The sequence below is a fragment of the Ambystoma mexicanum genome, chromosome 11, assembly GCF_040938575.1.
Source record: "Ambystoma mexicanum isolate Mex_15411 chromosome 11, UKY_AmexF1_1, whole genome shotgun sequence".
Lineage (NCBI taxonomy): Eukaryota > Metazoa > Chordata > Amphibia > Caudata > Ambystomatidae > Ambystoma > Ambystoma mexicanum.
Genome location: NC_090934.1, coordinates 475,036,774 through 475,059,999, shown reverse-complemented (window position 1 = coordinate 475,059,999; position 23,226 = coordinate 475,036,774). Strand labels below are relative to the sequence as shown.

Sequence of the window (23,226 nt, the reverse complement as noted above, 5' to 3'; positions counted from 1 at the left end):
CTGGGCAGATGCTGCCTGCCTATTTGATCTGGAGTCTTCCATCTGTACTGTAGATAAGTTGGATGTTTCCACTGTATGGCTATGTGAAATGAGTCAGAGGCTGTGATCGAGTCCTGTGATCGAGTCATTCTGCCCTTCCGCACAAATAGAACTATCTGAAAGCGCCATCCCTTTAAAAGTGACTTTCAAATGACAAACGGCACTCCCAAAAACTGCTCAACAATCTGACCCGATTTGACCTTTTTGAGGTCATTGGTGAAATGTAATTGAAAGGAAACCCTGTAAACAATGTGCCATATGATCCTAAATCAAGCAGCCCTTTCTCTGAACCAAACGTTATTGCCTCTCACAAACTTTAAAATGCAGTTCAGGGTAATGAGTGGAGTTTCCAGACTACCCTTTTACCCCATCTGCCAATTCAGAGCCTTGTTTTGTTGTAGTTGGGTAACAGCGTATTTGGTTGAGAGAGGGATTGACACTTGCAATGTGAGATGGTCAACTGGAACCTGTCAGCCAGTGGTAGGAATTTGCATACATCGTATTTGTCCAAATGCTAGAAAAGCTTTGTTCAAATAGGTATGGCTATGATGTAGCCTCTCCAAATTTGACCCACTTTCAACTCGGCACCTTTAGAATGGAGCCTCCTTACTGCTACTTTGCTTGGCAATCAATGCATCATTTAAACTGAAAAGACTTTTTAAAAAAACGTTTGTGGGGAGTTTGGATTATTCCTAGCATACTTTCTGGCTATTTCTTTTACTTCAGGCATTTGAACGTACTGGCAATGTCGAAACCAATAAGACCTTCGGGAGCACAGAACCGGCAGAGAAAAAAACAAGTGGCGCAAGGTATCAAAAGTGCCAAAGTACTGTCTTAATTTTTCAGGAGGGAAGAGAAGACTTCAAAAGAAGTAGATAAGCGCCCTCCCCAAGGCCAGGCAACAGGCATTCATGAGGAAACGGTACTGCCTGTGGTCATGCCACAAGTTTCAAGAGATGAGGCCTCAAGCCCCCAAGCACAAGAGGGCAATGATGACCAACAAGAACAAGGCACTAGAATCTGTTGGTTTGAAGACATTTCTTAATGGCCTAAATCAATGCCTGGACATGTGCGTTATCAAATTGTAATGGGAGGGCACAGGCGATGCCACCTCCTAGTTATTCATACCCAAAGGATGACAAAAATAGGCACTTTTCTTCTTCATATGGGCTCATAGTATTACCTAACAAAGAAACGGTCTCCTGTCCATGGCTGCAATAGTCTATTTTGACTGATAGACTACTGTTTTTGTTGTTGGCTTTTTGCCCTATGCCAAAATCAAAACTTGGTAGTGATGGCATTAATAACTGGAAGCATATTGGTATTTGAAAATGCACGAAGTTGTCTCCGGAACTTGCCAAATCCAGTAACAAGTGGGTGGATGCTGAAAGGTGCCTCACAGGACATGTTGGTATTGATTCTCTCATGCAAGATCAAATACAGGTAGAGACCACGAGTTGGCGGGCTGTGCTTGAAAGAATTATGTCAGTTGTCTTTCTGTCCAAAAATAATTTGGCATTTCGTGCCTCTTCAAACAAGTTACTCCAAACAATTGATATTTCTTAGGGAAATTTATTCCGTTCATGATGGATCATTTGCATCGAGTGTCCTCACAGAAGATCCACAGTCACTATTGCGGAAATGTCATTCAGAATGAACTAATTAGTTTAATGGGGTCTCAAGTAAAGAATGCAATTTTATAAAGGGTGAAGGCTGCAAAATATTTCTGTTATTTTGGAATGTACCCCAGATATCAGCCACACAAGCAACTGTCTTGCACCAAGAATTGTGGATATTACAGGCAACCTTATGGATTCTGAAATGTCAGAATGTGGTCTAGAGATGGACAACTGCCGTGGTCGGGGGTATGATAATGGTGTAAACATTATTGGGGTAAACAAAGGAGTCCAAGCGCGAGTTCTCGAGCAATACCCCCCATGCATTTATTTTTAACACATGTGGCTGGCACAGTTTAAATTTGGTGGTTGGCAATGCTTCCAAATCCTCATCTGTTTCTCTTTTTGGTGTATTTCAGAGACTCTATAATTTGTTTGCAGCTTCAACCAAACGCTGGAGCATTCTCAGTGAGCATGTAAAAAGTCTTTCCTTGAAAAGGTCTGTGAAACACGATGGGAATGTAGAATTGAAAGCTTGAGAGCTGTGCAGTATCAATTGGTTGAGATACACTCATGAGCATTGAAGAAAAAGTCAATGACCCAATGTTGTCCTCGGAGGCTAAGTCCCTTGCTTTACACTTGGAAGATTTCAGTTTTATTTATTTTAGTTGTGAGGTATGGCTTTCTGTTTCAGGTGAACATTGTAAACAAATCCATGCAGTCCAAACAAATTGATTTGCTGGCCTGCAATGACCTGCATAAGAACTGCATTGCCTTTGTCAAAAGTTATAGGAGTGTTGCTTTTGAGTCTGCTGTAACAACAGCAAAAGATAGAGCCTTACTTTTAGATGTTGACCCTACTTTGAAGGCAGCTAAACGGCATAGGAAAAAAAAAAAGAAAATGTTTGTGTATGTGACTCGGGACGAGACCCCTGAGAATGAAGAACTTTTTTAAGTAACCGTATTTTATACCCCGTGTGACGCCATAACTACTTCGCTTGAAAGGAGCTTTTCCCAGTTGTCTGCCCACATTACAAGCTGGGGTTTCATGTACAACATAAAACTCTTAGAAAAGAAGAACTGATACAACTGTGCAAGCACCTGGAGCAATTGTTAGCAAAGGGCAGTGATAGTGCATCAAAATCTGATATAGATGGTTGCCAGTTGGCTGAGGAACTGAGACATATCCAGCCATCGCTTCAGAAGAGTTCTATTATGCCGCTTGAAGTTTTGCAGCACATTCATCAAACAAAAACTCATTGGTTGTTTCCAAATGTGTGGGTTGCCATGAGGCTCTTACTAACAATTCCAATTACAGTGGCAAGTGATGAGAGGAGCTTTAGTAAATTGAAACTGATAGACATACTTGCGCTCCACAATGGCAGAGGAAAGACCATCAGCCCTTGCAATACTTTCAATTGAGAGTGAACTTGTTGAAAAAATGATTATGCAGCAGCAATAAATGCTTTCGCAGTAGCAAAGTCAAGAAGAGAGCCTTTAACATAGACAGAAAATTGACACAAAACTTTAAAAGTAGTATATACTGCTTGTGTACTCTGCTTTGTCCGAGGAATTTCTGCAAAGTTCTGGCATCATGATGTAATAAAACCGATTTCATTTGTTTAGCAGTGATTTATTGACCTTGGGTAGGAGTTACTTAACAGTGTAGTTTGGGAGTGGTGCGCGGGGGGGGAATGGTGGCGCTTTCTAGTGTTTCGCCCTGGGCACCAAATGGACTAGAAACTGCCCTGGTAATAATTCCTGCGCAGGCTAATGATTGCAGACGTGTACTGTCTCCAGCTCCTCTAGTTTCGTTATGTCCCCCTTCACCTCTTGCAACGATTGGGACAGTCCCGCTCGCATCATGCTCAACTGCGACTGAATGATGTTTGCTATGTTAACCCCAAAATCCTTAAAGCATTGGCGAAGGACCACCTGGGTGACCACTTAATCTTTTGCAGTGCCTGCCAGTGCCCCCAGATCCTCTCCTGCTGCGGGCCCCTGATCTCCCCTAGCCGGTACTCCACTGTCTCTGCGCCAGTCTCTGCAGATTGCCCTCCTGTGATTTCTTCACAGTCTTGGGGGCAGCTTGCATGTCCTTCCCCTTGTTTTTGGTCATAGTGCATAGGCAGGTCTGATGGGGGGGGACCCTGCCCCCTACTGTTCTCCCTGATATTGTTTTGCATCCTTCGAACCTCTTCTGGACATTTTTACAGGGTGTATGATACTCCTCCCTCTGCCGCTTTGTGGGTCCACCCTTGACTGTGCGGGTGGGTTGGAACACCCCTCTACCAGTGCACAGTTGAGCCACTGTTTGTCGTCCTCTTCTGGTTTCAAATGACCCTCCTCCTGGCCTTGGTGCTGGGATCACTCTGCCCTGAGCCCGAGAAAACTGCCTCTCCCTTATTCTTCATTGCCCACCACGAATGTAGATGGACTCTTTAGCCCTCTATTCAGCATCAGGATTGGGCCGGGGAAGCCAGGGCCCCGCCAGTCACTGTCTTCCATGTGTGGTGCGCCTCTTGCTCCCTTGCTGTGCTTCTGGATAGTGGTGCGCTGGCTGAGGCACTATATGCAGTTCCAAATTTACCTCAAATGGGTCTCAAGCCGCCCCAGCTATACCACCACAGGGCCTCCCCTGGTCTTCTCTGCAAAGTGCTGTCTTGAAAGCTTTGGCAGGCCCCCCACCCCTCGCCACGCTCCCCCACTCCTCAATGTCACTCTGCTCAAATCTGACGATCACTGCCTGTACTAGCCAGCCCCTGCCTGCTTGCACCCTTTCCTTGGGCCAGGGTACATGCTGACCTCTGATGGCACCCCCCAAGGGGTGCTAAGGGGGAGTCGAGCCCCTCAGGGTCGCCGCCTTCCTGCCTCTTTGCTGTGTGGCCCCTCCCGGGCCTCTTGGCCGCTCCGGGTGTTCTTCTCCGCTCTGCAGCTCAAAAACAGTGGGCTACGGGTATGGCTCCTGAGGGGCCTCCTGATCTCTTTGATCAAGACGCTGCTTCACCGGCGCGGGGGCGGCTTTGTCCCGCCTCGATCTTCCCGCTGGTGCTTGCCTGCAGGGGAGCCCATGCTCCACAAATCCAGCCCCGGTGGGCCTACAATATCGCAGGCAGCTCTTTCCTGACTGGCTCATCCGCCTTCCGACAGCAGCTGCTTTCCACCACCCTGACTCGCAGCCGCCCTTGATCCTCGGCCGCCCTGGGTCTCCCTGAGTGGTTCTTCTTGCTCGTGGTCTGTGAGCATATCTCAGCTTGGCCTGCACTGGCCGCGAGCGCAGTGCACCCGCACCTCAGACACTGCAGACACGAATGCCACACACCCGCCTCTGCCGAAGTCCCCAGCGATCTGGACTGTTGCACTCCACTACTGCATGCTACATTGATAAACGCTCGCCTGGTGAAGGCTCTTTTAATCTTCATTGTCTTTGGCCTGGAATGGGGGGGGGCAGAAGGGGTCCGTGAGAGTTCCACGCTGCTCTCCCCTCGGTGGCCATCTTAGAATCCCAATCACAATGCACTTTTTAATGGGTGACCATCATGGGTGCCAGTCTAAAATGCTGTATTTTTAAAATGTTTTTTTTAATTTTTTTAGAAAGGATGATATGTGCTTTTATGTGGCTGCATAGCCATTCTTTGCTGTGGCATGAAATATATATATATATATTTGTTTTTTTTTACTGGGATTCTATGACAAAGCAAGCATGGTGAGTGTTATTATGTGTCAAGACTGGCATTTAGGGCAGCCAGTCAAGCCATTTCTTACTGTGCCGTGGCCTTTTCTCACTGGGTATCAAGGGTAAAGCAAGCATGATCAGCATTATTACGCAGCCCGTTTGCACATGTTTTCTTGTTGTGATTTCTAAAGGCAAAGCCAACAGGAGTGTGAGGCAAAGCCATGATGGGCATGTTTTCTAATAGTATCATTACTGGCATTATGTTATGTGCAGTTAATTTGTACTGCACTATTGCCACCCAGGGGCAGTCTCTAGGTGCTTGCGTGGATCTGCAAAGAAGTGGGCTGGGGGGTTCATGGGGGGGAAAAGGGTGTGCGGATCGGTTCAGAACCAGGAGGAACTGGCATCTGTGAGTGTTTTGCATGTGGTCACTTGTGAGCGGCCTCACGCATTGTAACCGCATGGGTAAGATTCCATGCCTTGGGTGTGTGGTAGTGTTTTGTGTTGGTGTTAGTGTTGTGTGGTTATGATGGGTTGGTCGTGTGCACTGTCTAGATAGTGTCCATAAGGGATTCAGAGTCACAGGTGGTCGTAGCTGTAAGGTAGTCCGGCATCTTGCTGTGTTGTTGCATTTTAGATTGTATTGGGCTATGTGGATGGTTCACTCTGGATGTCGGCATAGTAATGGCTCTCTGTATGTTTTTGTGTGTGACTAGTCCAAGATCTGGTGTAGAGGCGTCAGTTATGTAGGAGGAGCAGAAAGGGAAGAGGGTTAGTAAAGTTGGTTGGTTCATTGTGGTCTCTCTGGGGCGGCCCTTTGGATGCCGCTTGACGGTATCTAGCCAGGTTCTTGTTTGCAGTTCTTTCGCCCCTCTCGTCTCCTCTTTAGTTGTTTGTCAGTGGTGTTGTTGTTGTTGCTGATGTCCCTTCTAGGTTGTCATTGTCTGCTGAATAGCCAGGTTTTGAGCAGTTTCCTGAAGGTGATGTGGTCTTCTGTGGTTCTAATTACTTTGGGCATGTTGTTCCAGGTGTTAGCAATTAGACGTGAGAACGCTGTTCCGACGAATTTCCTTTTTTTGTGGTATTTTGCCTCTATTTGTAGGTCGGTGCTGGATCTTAGTTCCCTTGCTGGGCGATACCGGCTAATCTTGTCTTGGAGGAATTCCTCTTCTTGTCTGTGCAATGCTTTGTGAGCAATGCAGAGTGCTTTGAATTTGATGCACTTTTTTTTTACTGGTAACCAGTGTAGGGTTTTGAGTGCTGGGAGTGATGTGATCTCTTCTGTTGAGTCTTAGTAGGACCTTGGCTGCTGTATTTTACACCCTTTGGGGTTTCTTGGTGAGTCTTTCTGGCACTCTGAGGTAGAGGCTGTTTGCAAAGGTAATTCTTGTGAGTACCAGGGATCTGAGTAGTTGTAGGAGGAAGAAGCATTTTTTGGTGGTTACATTGACTTGCGGTTCCTGTGATAGTCTGTTGTCCATGAGTATTCCTAGGTTGTTTACTACATTGGTAGTCTCTGGTTGCGTTCCCAATGCCGATTGGCCAGTCCATTTGTGTGTTCCCCTGTCGACCCCTGCGGGTGAGAGAATTATTTCTGTTTTTGCTGGGTTCAGTTTGAGGCTGTTCATTGTCATCCAGTTGTATATGTCTGTCAGGCAGTTGTTGAGGGTTGTTATTTTGATCCTGTGTTCTGTTTGTTTTCACAATCCGTTGTGTCGTCTGCGTAGTTGTAGGCTGTAAGTCCGTAGGATCAAATGATTTTCATCAGTGGGCACATGTAGATGTTGAAAAGTAGAAGGTAGAGACTGGAACCCTGTGGGACTATGCAGGATATATTTTTGGTGTTTGAGGTGAACGGTGGTAGGTAGGTTCTTCCGGTTGCCTTTGTTAGGAATAAGGTAATCCACTTTAGTGCTGATTCCTGCATACCACATTTCATCAATCTTTTTATTAGTGTTGCGTGGCTGATAGTGTCAAAAGCTGCTGAAATGTCCACTAGAAGGAGGGCCGATTGGGTGTCGTCTGCATTTATTTTCAGGTCGTCCCATGTCTATAGAAGTGCTGATTCTGTTCCTCTCATTTGTCTGAAGCCAACTTGTGATTGGTCGAGTATTCCATTTGTTTCGATGTGTTTAAGATGGATTTTGTAGACGTTGTTCTCCAGGATCTTCGCTGTGTAGGGCAGGCTGTCTATCGGTCTGTAGTTGCTTGGGTCTTATGCGCTTTATGACCTTTTTATCAGTGGTTTGATGTATGCTGATTTGAAGGAGGATGGTAATATTCCTCTTTTGAGTGACACATTCATTCGGTTCCGGAAGTGTGCCGCTGGGTTTCTGTGGTTGAGGATTCTTTTGAAGACGTCTGGGGGGGGGTAGAGGTCCCTTGGAGATCCTGCAAGGTTGGTTTCCTTGATCAGTGTGGTGAAAGTTTCCTCTGTGATTGGTTCTAAGCAGATGAGTTTTGCTTTAATCTGTGTTTCGTCTGGTGTCTGTGTTCCAATGGCTGTATTTGCCCCGGCTAGGTTGATGGTCTCCTGTATTGTCTATTTTTGCTCTCCGGTGGTTGGTGATTTTGTCACAAAGTGTTTGTGTAGGGGTGATGGAATTTTTGCAGGAAGAGGTTTTTTTTTAATCTCTGATTTTGAAGAGTTCTTTCTGTGAATTGTTTAACGATTCTATTCTTGTGGTGTAGTAGAGTTTCTTTTGCTCTGAGGACTGCTGCTTCGTACAGTTTGAGTTGTCTTTGGTATTTTATTTGGTCTTGTCTGGTGTATTGTTCTCTCCATTTTGTTTCCATTTTGCAGTTGTTTTTTTCAGTTCTTCTGTGAACCATTTTGCTGCCAGTTCTTTTGGGTGTTGCTTTGAATGTTTTAGCAGGTGCCAATTGGTCAAGTGCCTTGGTGATCCAATTGTTGAGTGTGTCTTCTGTTGTATCTATGTTTGTATTGGTGGGATCTCTTTCGCCTAGGTTGTCATGGTGGGTTGATACTATGGCGGCCTCGTCCGCTAGTTTTGTTGCAATGTTGGTGTTGTAAGAAGATGGTCTGTAGATCAGAAGGAATACTATGTTGGATTGGCCATTCGGTACTATCTTGATTAGGAGGGATTCATAGTCTTCCACGTTGGCTGTGATGATTCGAGATGCTCAGGTGTGTTTTTTTGTGTTTAGTTGCGATTCTGCCCCCTTTTTCGGTTTTCTCTGTTGGCGTGTATTAATTTATAATTGTCTGTATTGCTTCATTCGCGATGGCTTTATAGTTGTCTGATAGCCAGGTTTCTGTAAGGAAGAGCACGTCTGCGCCTCCTTCGCTTAGGAGGTCATTGATTTCTGTTGAGTGTTTTGCCATGGATCTAACATTGAGGAGGCTGCAGTGTAATTTGCTTGATTTCCCTTTTGTGGTGTTGTTAGTATTGTTTGTACCGACCAGTGTGTTGGTTGGGTTTCCGTTACAGGTGGGTTTTTCCCAGTTGAGTCTTTTGGGTGGGGTGGTTCATTATTGGTCATTCTCTTTGTTGAGTAGACTGATGAGGTTTATGGCGGGGTTGGTTTGTTTTGGGTGGTAAATAGGGTAGCTATCCCTCCGTTCCAGTCTTGGTGATCTAGGGGTGTAGAGTGTGGTGGATTCCAATTTGTTCCTTGTTCTGGTTGGGGTATTGTCCATGGTGTAGACCGGGTTGGAATGGTTTATTAGTTGTCATGTGTATTTGTGACGCTTGTTGGTTGTCGGTTTATTGTTGCTGTGCTGTTTTTACCACGTTGTCCTATGTGGACAGGTAGCGAGCATTGTAGTCTGTCTTTGTTCTGTTATTTGTATGTCTCCTTGGGCCATCTCAGATGAGTTTTTTGGGTTGTGGGATCATGCTGGTCGGTGCCTTCCCCAGTGGTTTGAGATTTCTTATTACATGATGTGTGGGTTGCGTTCCTTAGTGGGCGTCCTCTTATGATGGGTGTTTTTCCTGACCTTTTGGGTTTAATCTTTTCTGTTTGTGGTTGGTTGTTGCCTGTATTTCGTAGGTTGCAGTTAGTTGAGACCTTGGTTAATGGGACTTTGTGGTTCTGTTTTGTTTATTGCTTGTTTCTTTTTTGGATGCTATGTGTTTTTCTTTTTTATCCTGGAGGTACTTATGGTTATGGTTGTTGATTATTGGATTTTGCGCAAAGCAAACATGAATACCGTGTGAAGGAGTACATGTGAATCCTGTCATATATTGGTGCAGTCGTATTAGGGAGAATTCTCGTTTCTGTGCTAATTCCCTTCAACCTTTTCGACCGACAGCTCTTTTGCAGGACTGTAGGAATTTTTATTTTAACCCTGGAGTGAGTGAGTCCTTTTAACCACTCCCTCATCTGTTTGGACCTGAATTGGATTGTGTTTTCACTGTTTTGGGAGTCTGACAAACTCCAACGGCATCTAGTTTTTGTATGGTGATGCACAGCACCTTCAGTGCAGTGTCACTGAAAAATCCATTAGATTTCTCATAAGGTTTAAAATAAATGTTCTTGTGTGAACTACTGTTCCCAAGAATAGTAAAGTGAAATTGACTTTAATTACCTTTTGTCTTTGTGGGTCCAGCACACACCATTTTATGTGGAGTGCTGGGTGCCGGGGGGGGGGGCGGTTACCTAGTAGCCCCTTACCCTACATTCTCATGTAACATTTTTATGTTACCCTCCCTACTTTAAATGGCTGCTGGCAATGGTTTACTTTTTCCTACCATTGTGCTTTTCTACTGCATGTTGAACCCTCAGCTGCAGTATAGCACCCATGGGTGACCATTTTATCAAAATGGCCCCTGTCTTCTTTTTTTGATTTTTTTTGTTTGTGAGGTCTTTCTTGGGGTTTACTGTGTGTCGAAACAGATTGGAGCCCTTTGTTTGTCTTGTCTTTGGCGGGCTTCATCCCTGAAGCCTGCCCCTGGCTCCAGTGTGTCTGGAAGGACAGGATGTAAGGGAGGGTCCCGAAACTCCCCTGTCCTTTGTCTCTAGGAGTGTCTGAATGCAACCAGTCCTGATTGGCTGGCTGGCGGGCTGTCCTTTTAGGACAGCCACCCTGCTGTGTGAATGACAGCCTAGGCTGTTCATGAATGCGAGAAACCTGCTTAAAAGGTGAGGGTTTTGGGACTAGAGGCAGAGTCGACCACTGGGAGAAACACCTGACGAAGTAACCGTGAACAAAGCTTGCTGCATCCTCCTGGACCTTTGAATTGCCCGGTGAAGCCCTGCTGCTGTGCTGAAACTCCTTTTTCAGTTCGACAGAGAAGCAAGACTTCTCCCGTTGAGTTAGTGGGACCAACTAACCCAGAGACGGGCTCCATTGGACCATCTTCCCTGTCTGACTGTACTTTTTCATTGCTGCAAAGAACCGAGTAATCTGTAGTCGAGTGAAACGTCTGAAATCTGGCTAGAAGCTCCAGGAGTCTCCCAAGGACACTCCAGAAGCAGGAAGTCCAGAGCTCGAGTCCCCTCACCAGAGTGCAGGACCCAAGGAGTGAAGGAACTCCAACCGGTATCAGAGATCCACGCTGCTGCTGTTTACTAAGCGCTGAAACCGCGAAGTGCTGCTGAACTGAAAAGAGCCCGTAGCTACCGACGACCTCCCAACTATCGCCGCGGGAGCCCTACAGATGTCCTCCCTCTTGTCCCCACGACTGAGGCTCAGGAACACTGGGTTTGCATCGCTGTAGCAGGACAAAATCCAGCTGGACCACTCTTCTTCAAACCAGAGGTATTGTTTAGACTTGTTACCTCCCTCACTGTCTTGTAGCCATGCTTTTCTAAGTTGGGAATTGCAGTTGCCTACTTTTAGAATTGATTCCAACTCTGTTTTCACAGGCTTAACAGCTTGTGACCCTACAAGTGATTTTCTAACAAACTCTCTATCTTGGTGCAAGACCTTTGATTCTAAGTGGTGCCTCAGCTCCATAGACTTTCAAATTGACTTTGGCTGTCCTGGCTTCATGCAGACTCTTCTAGCCCATTGACTTTGATATTGTTTCTCTCTCATAGGTGGTAACTTGTTTTAGACTGTTACTGCTGGGAAAGGCTTATCTAGATTTCTTTAGAAGATTTAGTTGTCGTCACGTATACTGAGAACCTATTTTCCTTCCTTAAACCTTTCCTTTCTGCAACCTCAGAATCTGCAAAGTGCCATTACTGTTGTTGTGATTGAAGTCACCCCACGGTATACAAATTGTTCAAAGATTATTCAAAGATTATCTACTAACTTGCTCTGAAAAGTAATTTTAAAGTATATTTACATTGTTACATAACTTGGCTTTCTAAAAAACGCTTTTTTAAAAATTGATGTTAATTAAATAAATAACTATTTTATAACTGAAACCTTGAGTGGAAGTGTTACTTGGCTACTTGTATTTACGGATTTCATTTGTACAGCTCTACATCTCACATGTATCCTTCTTGAGATAGGCCTGGCTGCTCAGTCACACTACCATCCTGTGCAGTGCATACCTATACTAAAAGGTCGGTTACCTAATACCAATTAGTTAAGTGTTGTGTAGTCTCACATAGTGGGACTACACCAATTCTTAACTAACAAGTCAGCATGATAATGTATTGATTGTGAGGGTGCTGGGTTCCTGCTTTTGACTGAGATGGCAAAGGATTCTCACCCAGGGGATGCATGCTATGTTTAGGCCTCTTTCTTCCACTTTGGTCCAACATTGTCTCAAGCTTTACCCGTGCCACATTGGGGATTGTGAGGTTGCTGGGTGCCTGCTTTTGACTGGGATGGCAAAGGATTCTAACCCAGAGGGTGCATGCTATGTTTAGGCCTCTGGCTTCCGCTTTGACCCAACATAGTCTCAAGCTTTACCATAGCCACAGTGGGGTGTCATTCAGCATAAATGCAACTAAGCAAAAGCGGAATGACAATCTGTATTGGTCCGCATATCCTACAAACCCTGATGTTCTGAAGTAATCAGAAAGTCATCCCCCAAATCATCAAGAACAAACATGTTTCATGACGATGCTCTTGAAGTGATCAGCAAGTCGTCCTAAAAGCATCAGGAACAAAGAGTTTTCTAAAATAGGGATGATGTTAGCATATTCATTAAGTCCTCCTAAGCTCATCCCCAAATCATCACCCACCATTCTGAGATATTTGTTGGTCACTTCAACAGTGTGATGACATCTGATGATGTGGGAATGACTTCTAGTGTAGTAGTGTGGTTCGATGATCATCAGATGACCGCAGGGTGGTCTCTAAAGTCATCCTTTTAGACCAGGGAACATATAACAAAAAAAATAAAAACTGCAGAATCATTGCAGATGCCAGCAACTCATCTATTAGAGGTTTTTTCCAGCCGCTTTGGGGGCAAAATACATACAAACCTCCTAATTTGCATATGGATTGCACCAACAGAAATGACTTCACAGAAAAGGACATCGCAAGGAGCACCATGGAAGTGACTTTAGAATAAGTTGCCATAAGTAGTGGACACGTTGGCGCCACTCCTTGCCAAGGTGTATAATGAGGCGTACGAAGAGGACATCCTTCCAGACAGCACGAAGGAAGCCCTTCTAATACTGCTACTCAAACCAAATAAGGAGGCTACAGATTGTGGATCGTACAGACCACTGTCATTGCTGAACCAGGATAGTAAGATCCTTACAGCAATCTTGGCAAATGGACTTTGCAGGATAATACCAGCGTTAATCAGACCAGACCAGACTGCATATGTGCCAGAGAGAAACATAGCAGAGAACCTCAGAAGGCTGCACCACGTGATTTATTGCATGAAAGACGGCACAGCACAGTGTGCAGTTGCATCGCTAGATCATATATATGTTTTAGTTGTCTTTGTTACCTTTGTTTGATCAGCATACAACCTAGTGTTGTTAAGGTAGTCCATTTCTTTAGACTGCTCCGAGTCAATTAGCTACCGGCAGAATCAAGGTCATGTTAGTAACCTGAGTGTGACTTTTTTATTAAATCATTTAGATCAGAAAAGCCCCAAAATTGACAGTGTCCACAGTATAGATCTGTTTCCAGCCTTTCTTATTTTACACAGTTTCAGCCTTTCTTAGTTATTCAAAAATGGGCGACAGCTCAAGGCTTTCTTCAGGACGCAGGATCCCCAAATGGGGAGAAATTATGTTATCTACGGATTCTTGGCTGATGGATGCTGCACATATATATCTAAAAACAAAAGTATATAGAGCTGTATCAGAACAATACCCTAAAACATAGTTAACTCAACACACCTACTTCTATCTTTTTCAATTTCATTACACTCAATATGTTCAATTTGTTCTACCAACATCATTGTTCTTATGTGCACCTCATTTAAATTATATTAATTTTTAGACTTCAATACCTTGTTTATGCAGTCATCTCTTTTTCAAGGTACAGTGGAGATAATTCCTAATAACTTGTGACCCAAACTTTGGTCTACCTTGTGGTGTTGTAAATACTAATTACTCATATTGTGTTCACACTTTCAATTATGTATCCACAAAATCCACGTATTATTTTTCCTGTAGCCATTGTAAATGTCATAGCTAATGTTGACTGGTTGTTATTTAGCAATCAGGGCGGACATAATCATACATAGCTTACATGTGGCCATTTGCTGAGAAATGTTTCATCTTGGCACATGTTGTCCTTATTAAGCTGATATTAATGCATCGGAGCTCTCCATGTGTCACAAGGCTATCATATATATTTAGATAAGACTAAATGCCTCATTCAACAGAGTACAGGCTAAGAATGGTTTGGTGAAATCAATGGAGTTTTGGAGCAAGTTACCGCTGTCAGTGAAGGGTAGAGCGGCACTACTGAAAATGGTGGCACTGCCTAGATTAATGCACTGTTTTGGAAATGTCCTATATAATGTTCCACAGCAATTCTTTCAAGATTTAGAAAAATTATGCAGGGGCTTCCTTTGAAGGGCGGGAGGCACAGGGTTGCGCTGAATATATTGCAAAGGCCCTAGGACCATGGGGGGTTGAATATACCGAACTTTGAGTTTTACTTTCTGGCGTGCCAGTTGCAATATGTAGTGCAATGGATGGCAGATGATCCCATGGCAGAAACTGCGTTCCTGCAACCAGCAATAAAGAAGACGTACCTCAGAGATGTAATTTTGATTCCCACTAAAGTACAAATAGGTATCCCGACCTGGTAGAAATGGGCATTCAAATTTGGAAAAGGGCCTGTAAAGTCATGGGACTAGAAGACCCGCTCTCGCCACAGACCCCTATAGCAGCAATAATGGCAGGTGTACCAGACAGTGGTGCAATGGTACGTTCACAATGGGAAATGTGCGGTATAGCTACCGTGGGAGACCTGCAGAATGAACAGGGGTTGATGGGATTTGCTGAATTACAGATTACTGGTATACATACAGGTCCAATATCTGTTGCATAACACAGTGATAAAGAGTGTTAAAAAGCAGGTGGCTGGACATTAAAGAAGAGACCATAGGGTGCAGAGAAATAGAGGCACTGTTTGCCGTAGCGGAGAGCGGACATGCCATTTCCAGGATCTATAAGATATTGGTAGAACGTAACTCGAGGGTAGAATTGAGGTGTAGGGAGAGATGGGAAAGGGAATTTGGTAGAACGTTCAAAGATAAAGAATGGAAGGATATAACATTATACCATAAGAAGGTCTCCAGAAATGCCAGGCTTCAATTGATAGAACTTTACGTCACCAAAGAGCATACCTCACACCAGCCGCCATTGTGAAATTCAAGGGGGCGGGTAAACAAGAATGTCGTAGATGCAGGACGGAAGAGGCATGCCTTATACACATGTTCTGGGGATGCCCAATAATACAGGTGTTCTGGAAAGGAGTAGCACATAAAGCAGCACAGGGAAAGCAGCACAGGGAGGTATCGAACTGGACATCCGAACCCCAGAAGCTTGCATGCTTGCCCGGTATAAGAGTAATGCGAAGAACACACCACTGAATAAGATCAAGGATTTGATGTACATATTAGCTAAGCGCAGCATAGCCATGAGGTGGAAGGATATAAAGGAACCAAGCATTGTTAGATGGTGGGAAGATTTGGAAAAATGGGCAACAGCTGAAACTGGAGTATGGGAAAAGGTGCTGGGAGAACAAAAACTGGAAGTGGGAATGGACATTCAATAGTGGATTGCACTGACTGCGACTTTGTTTATGCGAGATAAGGGGGAGGATGCTATGCAGGCTACATTGGAGGAAGTAGATGCAGTGTAATTGGGAACTACATATTAAAGACATTATGCTCAGGCAGGGTTGGGGAGTTCATGATGAAAGATCCGAAATAGATATTATAATATGATAATGTACACTATTGTGTGGTGTTGGTTATTGTTTGTTGTTAGAACATCAAATATAATATATTTTTGTATTGTAATATTGGTAAAGCCTTTGAATAGCTACTGGGCTAGAAGCCTGCTAATCCTGAAGAAGACGTTGACCAATGGTTATGAAAAAACTGACCAATTGATGTCAAGCCGAAACTATACAAAAGGAAGTCCAATAACGAAAGAGTATTGTTAAAATAAGTTTGGACATCTATCGTTGATTTTACAGTGGTGGATTTATAAATTAGGAATTTGACAAATATAAATGCGATTTGTACAAAAACTCTTTTCTAAATCTAATATTGTTGAGAAAAGGAATTGTTGTCTTATTTGTGTCTTTGAGAGATGTTTACACAAAAATGCTTTTTGCACAAAAAACTTTCTGCTATTGTTGAAAAATGAATTATTGTATGTTGAGAGAATGTGTATGTTTTGAGATGATGTATTTGCATGTTTTATGATATTTAGAACAGTCGCCGGCCCTCATCATGCTATTTTTGAAACACATTTATGTGGTTTCATTTCCATAGGGCATCACACTTGTTTAGCATATATTGACCTTTACCCCAGATGTACATGTAGTAGGGGTTCCCCACCTTTTGTTTGTTGGAGTGATTACTGCGCCAGTCACCACGGAAATGCCGAGACTATGTGCCCTATGGAATGGCATCCAGGGGCACAATGGTAAAAAGTGCAAAGTAAATGAAATAATACATGATGGCGCGACCAGGAGGGTAATATCAAATGATAAAACACTGTGTGAATATAAATGTGTGCGTGTGTGTATGTATATATATATATATATATATATATATATATATATATATATATATATATATTCAGTGAAAAAACTTTGTTAAAGGGACGTTATGGTTCCAAGTAAAACGGAAAAACCCTTTAAATTTGCCAGTTATGGTAAGCTAAGCAACCATAACTCGCGCCTCCACTGTGCACTGCTAACCCTAACACCCAGGACATCAAAGATGACATCACAAATGTCATTGATGACATCACTGATGACATCACATGTCTGACTCCCCCTTTTTTCCTTTCCTGACATATCTAGGCCACATGATTTTCGTCAGCAACAGTCAGGAACTAAAAATTGTAAATGTACTATATTCGTAGACTTATTCAAGTATGTTCTTAGAATAATTCCCTTATGGTCCAGTCATATCATATGAAACAAATACATAGGGGAAGACACAACCTTGAAAGACAGCAATCCTTTTTGTGCATTAAAATTATCTGTAGATTATCAGCACTTTCTGATAGTTTTGATGTTTTTTTATTACTGTACTTTCCCTGTATACACTCATATTTTTATATGTTGTACTCACACTATTTTCCTTAGGGTCCAAACACATCATGTGATATATATAGATAGGGTAAGTAACAGCTTTGAAACAGAGCAATCATTTCTCTGCATGGTAATCAGTTAGGTTATGAACACTTTCTGCTACTATTGCTGTTTTTTTTTCTTACTTCAATTCCCTTGTATATAATCATATTTGTATGTGGTGTTGTCTCTTTGTGATTTGTCTATAATAATGCAATTATGTAGTAAGTGGGTTTTATTACCTACTTATCACAAGTTTCACTGTACGCAAAACTGTAATATGAAAACAGTTATCATTTCACTATTCAACATGGCAAGCTTATGAATATTGCACCTCCATCGTGTATGCTGCACACAATATCTATGTTTCTACATGAGTACCTTAGTATACTGGATGGAACTTCATAATAGAATGCTATTTATATCAATGCATTGCTTAATGCACTTATTAGCACTTGACATTTATTCCAATAATCTTTGACACTTTTTTTATTAACATTACACTAAGAGTCCCTTGTACAGACTTTTCATGAAAGGTAAATGCACATGTGATGTCATCAGTGACATTTGTGATGTCATCTTTGATGTCCTGGGTGTTAGGCTTAGCAGTGCACGGCGGTGGCGCGGGTTATGGTTGCTTAGCTTACCACAACTGGTGAATTTCAAGGGTTTTTCGGTTTTACTTGGAACCATAACATCCCTTTAACAAAGTTTTTTCACTGAATTTCATAGGTTTTTAGTAGTGCAACTTAACAATAATGACTTTCACTTTATATACATATCATGTGGAACTGACTGAATCTCTTCTACTATACTTGATGTCCGCAAACTCATTTAATGTTCGCGGACATGTTCGAAGAACAGTATCACTACCTAAAAAACTCTGGGGGGTATGTTTGATTGTTATATCATAACATAGGAACACTTAAAAAATTCAAAGAAAAGCACACAAACACATTATATGTACTAATACATAAGAAATTTAACCCATATATACAACACACTAACCATTCATTTAAATGCACTATGTTCTAAAATGGAATATACCACAAGAAAATAAATTGGCTTCCAACATAATTACCTCACAAACACAACAGAACTGCGAACAAGAGCAGACCCACTGAGTACATAGGACATATCTTACCTGAAATAGTAAGTGTACTTAATTTTATTCATATATTTATAAACTTTCTGTATTAGATTAAAAAAAAATATTATCTTTTTTTTTTCTCTCACAGAAATGTCTAGTACTCTGGAATGGCTAGAGGAACATTTCCCACATGAAGAAATGTCACAAGATAGTGAAACTAATGGTAAACACTTTATAATATAAACCATTTAATTATTATTATTTTGTATACATTTAACATATATATATATATTTTTTTTGTACAGAGCATATCAAAATAGAAAATACTTCAGAAAAACCTGTTATGGATAACACTTTTCACAGTATAGAAGAAAAAATGGATTTATTGTTGACTAATTTTAATAATTTGAAAACTTTTGTGGAAGATCATTTAAAACCAAAAACCTTGTACCATTGTCCCACATGTACTTGTCCCTCCTCACCATATCCCAGTCAATTATCCCCAAACCCTCTCCATAACCCAAAACGTTTTGATGAGACTTCCATCCATTCTTCACCTAATAACAATCATGATGAAACCCCCCAATTCTCCTGTTTTTGTTTGTTTCTGCCTCACCTTCTCTGTCATAAATTATTAATATATGTAAAATAAAGTTTAATTTTTATATTGTGTTGAAAATAGTTTGATTTTTTTTTTTAAAAACAATGTAGGTGTCCGCGGACAGTGCAGGTGTTCTGAAATGTTCGTAAATAAACGAAAATGGAGGTGTCTTAAAGAACACTATACCTGTCAGTACTGTTCGCTAGCAAGTTCAAACTGTTCTAAGAACACACGCGGTGTCCTGAATTGTTTGTAATTAAACGAAAATGGAGGTGTCTTAAAGAACACTATACCTGTCAGTACTGTTCGCTAGCAAGTTGAAAATGTTCTAAGAACACAATTGGTGTCCTGAAATGTTCGTACATAAACGAAATTGAACGTGTCCTGAAGAACACTATATCTGTCCTTACTGTTCGCTAGCAAATTTAAACTGTTCTAAGAACACACGCAGTGTCCTGTAATGTTTGTTTCACGTGTGACGCAATTTTAATTGGTTCAGGACCCGAACAGTGCCCGTAGAACATCATCGCGCATGCGCTAGCCAATCTCTGTGCATTTGGTGTCCTGCAGACATGCGCTTCCTTCGCGGACTTGTTCGCGAACGGATCATATGACCGTGCCCACGCTGATCGCGTGTTCTGAATGCGGACACTGTTCGGGTCCCCGAACAAATTAAAAGTACATTTTCAATTAATCCATAATATTTTTCAATAAAATCCCACCATGGCACAAGTCCCACATAGTAATCCTGAGTTTCTACATACCTTTTGAAACTTTTCAAACTTTTTTTTGTGTTCGATCTGTCCGCGGACAGCGCGCATGTCCGCGGACCGCGCACAAGCCCCCCTATAAAAGACCACGCCCTAGAGCTTATTGTCATTGTGTTTCTGGCTATTCTTCAGAACACAGCGATTTTTGCTGCCACCTGCAGATTACACCATCATCGAGATGGCATCCCTGGCTGCTGAACTGCCACCTGGTGCTGCACCTGCTTCAGCATCACCCCACCCCCTCCACAACCACCACCTCCCCAAGGGCCTGAAGAGGGGAACAGGAGTGAGGATGCAGAGCAGGAAGAAGAGGATGATGAGAATGAGGTAGAGGAAAACCCTACTACCCGCACACAAAAACTGTACACTAACATACAAAATAGAAGACAATGAAGATTCTAAATGGTTTGAATTAGCTCTCTACCTTATAGCAGAAAACAAATACGAAATAACTGACCCCTTAATACTTTGCAGTTACTGCACTACAAAACTTGACAACAACCAATCTCCTTCACGTGCTATCACAAATAATTTGGAATTATACCCAATACCAAAACCCCTACAACAATTTAATTTATATGAGAGCATCATAATTCAAACAGTACACCAATTTCAAGCAATAATACGCCTTCAACCAAAAACAGCAAAATTAGCTCCCTCTGAATTGGTAAAAGGCATTCGTGGAAAAGTAGTTTATTTACCATTAGATCTAAAAGAAAATGTGCATACTCTAGGAGTGCAACGTCCAATGCAGCAATCTTTAATTATCTTAGTAAATGGAGTACCTACAAAAGACAAAAAAATATGGCAACAGCTGGTAGATTTACATAAAGTTAGACAAGCCTTCCAATATCTTAAAGAGAATAATGAATATTACAAAGAAATTAATATTGAAGAAAACATGAAAGATACAACTGAAATAATTCAAGAAACACAAGAAGCTGGTCAATTTGAGCTAATAGATCTTGCTACAATATCAAATACTTTAGACCATTATACAATTCATCCTTTGCACTGTAATAACACCGTAGAAGATGTACTGGAAACTTACCAAATGCGTCAAACAAAAGGATCGCCAATCAGCATATGGGAAAAAAGTATAGAAGCACATGCTTTTCCTCTACTCTTTCCTACTGGCAAAGGAGGAAGGTATGATGATAGACCTATTCAAATATCAGCTTCAGAATACCGCTCATTACGGATGTATTCTGAAGATCCCAGATTTAGACAAAATGTGGAATACATATTCCACCTACTCTTTGAAAGTGAACTAGCAACTTTGTTACGGAGTTGCACACATATTAAAATCAGGATCACACTTTCAAAATATGACAGCTACACAATTATTAGAAAAAGTGCAACAAAAGGATGAGGTTTTACAATCAAATATTACAAATCTATTAGCAAATATGCGTGGTACTAAAGAGTACTGGTTTCAACGTCATGGAGATGTACGTTGTATGATCAGAAACCTTGGCCCACCCACTTGGTTTGTTACATTAAGTTGTGCAGAATATGCATGGGAAGATTTACATGATTTCCTACGCACATCAAATAAAAACAAAACAAACATAGATATACTAACACCTGGAGAACTTTGTTCTTTGGATCCTGTTAATGTTTCAAGATATTTTCACCATCGCTTCATTGCTATGCTACATTTTATTTGTAATAAAACTGTTCCTCCCTTTGGAGAAGTGCAACACTTCTTTTGGAGAAAAGAATACCAAGCCAGAGGAGCACCACATATCCACATGCTTTTATGGATTAAAGATGCTCCTAAATTTGGTCAAGACAGTGATGCCACTGTTTTACAGTTTATTGAAAAATATGTCACTTGTGAAATTCCATCAGAAGCCACAAATAGTGATCTTCATGCACAAATTTTACAATTTCAAAGACACAAATGTGGAAAATATTGTCGTCGCAAATACAAAAACAAAGGGAAATACTACACCAAATGCCGATTTGGTTTCCCTAGACCAGTTACAAATACAGGTCAAGTGAACAACCTCATGTCTTCAGTTAGACATAGTGTTAAAGGTAAGTCACCTAAAACTACATATTACATCAAAAGAAAAGAAGAAGAAAAATATACCAATGATTGTAATGCAATCATTGCCCACTTATGGAATGCAAACATAGATGTGCAGTGCATTGCAGACAATTCTATTGCAGTTGCACGATATGTCACAGCATACTTAACTAAAGCAGAAAAGACAGAGCTCCAAGACCTCTGGAATGACCTGTCATCAGATAAAACAGTATCTCAGAAATGATGCAGCTTGGGCATAAAAATGCTCGCCCATAGAGAATGTGGATCATATGAAGCAGCTGATCGTTTAACTGGTACTGCATTGTATGGTAAATCTGAAAATATAGTATGGCTAAGTCTTGGTCCAGCTAAATCTAGAATAAGAGTTCTAAAATCATATGAAGATATACAAACACTAGCCAAACATGATCCCAACAGCCAAGACATTTTAAAAAACAATGTATTGGACACATACTACCCAAACAGAAGTAATACTTTGGAAAACATCTGTCTATACCACATAGCCCAAAACTACACATACACAAATAATATGAAACCTGATGAAAAAAAAGTTAAATATAGAGTGACAAACTGTGAAGGCAGCTTAGTTAAACTCACTAATCATATCAAATTGTCATTAAAGACTCCTCAACATAAAGAAGTATATTACATGTCCCTGCTACAACTCTTCAAACCATGGAGAAAAGAACAATTACTAGATAACTATGACTCATATGAGGATGCTTTCAAAGCAAATGAAAGCACTATAACTGATGTAAACTTTACACAGTACAAAACAATGTTGCACAATGAACAGCAACACGAAGAACTCCAAGCCCAACTAGATAAGGACACTCCTGACATTAGTCAACCTTCTGTAACAGGAAGCCAAGAACCACTGGGAGAACCACTAATACTAAATGAGGCAGAATTAGCTATGATAGATGTGTCAGTATGAAGATAAGGAAGACTTAACTATACTACAATCACAACTAAACAATGAGCAAAGTAGCATTTTTCAAGAAGTAACAAAACAAATTGCACATGGTGTAAAACATGAAAATAAAGAATGTTCCTGCCATAATTCTAAACCTATACTACTGTACGTCAGTGGTGAAGCTGGTTCTGGCAAAACATTCCTAATCAAAATCATTAGTAAGTTCCTTCAACAATTGACAAACAACAAACTGTCAGCTGTTGTCACTGCCCCCACAGGTTTAGCTGCCTACAACATAGGTGGTGTTACATTACACAGATTACTACTATTACCAGTAGAACACCAGAACAAATTAGACTATTACAAACATTCTACAGAAGCTGCAATCGAACTACGCAGAGTATTGAAACAAATGAAAATGCTACTAATAGATGAAGTGAGCATCGTCTCCAACCTGATGTTAGCTTTGATTCACCTCAGATTACAAGAAGTACTCAAAACAAACTATGAAGAGCTCTTTGCAGGAAAACACATTATTGTTTTTGGAGATCTGCTTCAATTAACACCAGTAAAAGGTGAGCCTATTTTTAAAACATTAGGACACAAACTCTGCCGTAAAACTGTTGGCAGCATTGGAAATGTCAACCTTTGGCAACATTTCCAATGCAGAGAATTAACAGAAAACATGCGGCAATCTGCAGATCTCACTTATGCCAACATTTTAAAAAGTATCAGAGTTGGTATACTTTCTAAAGAAGCAGAAGCAATATTGAAAACCCGGCACATTAATGCACTTTATGGCGATAATG

The 23,226-nt window shown here is 41.6% G+C and overlaps 1 protein-coding gene across 2 annotated transcripts in view; it reads left to right on the top strand.

Annotated features, from left to right (window-relative positions):
* Nucleotides 1-23,226, top strand: part of EXT2 (exostosin glycosyltransferase 2) — a 1,411,400-nt gene that overhangs the window by 12,026 nt on the left and 1,376,148 nt on the right. Inside the window, exon 1 of one of the 2 annotated variants that reach the window (XM_069623316.1) lies at nt 18,277-18,297. The exons of the other annotated variant lie outside the window; for it this stretch is intronic. Coding sequence (XP_069479417.1) covers nt 18,295-18,297 — 3 coding nt within the window. The 5' untranslated portion in view covers nt 18,277-18,294. Of the gene's footprint in view, nt 1-18,276; nt 18,298-23,226 lie in introns of those variants that run through there. 2 annotated transcript variants of the gene reach the window in all.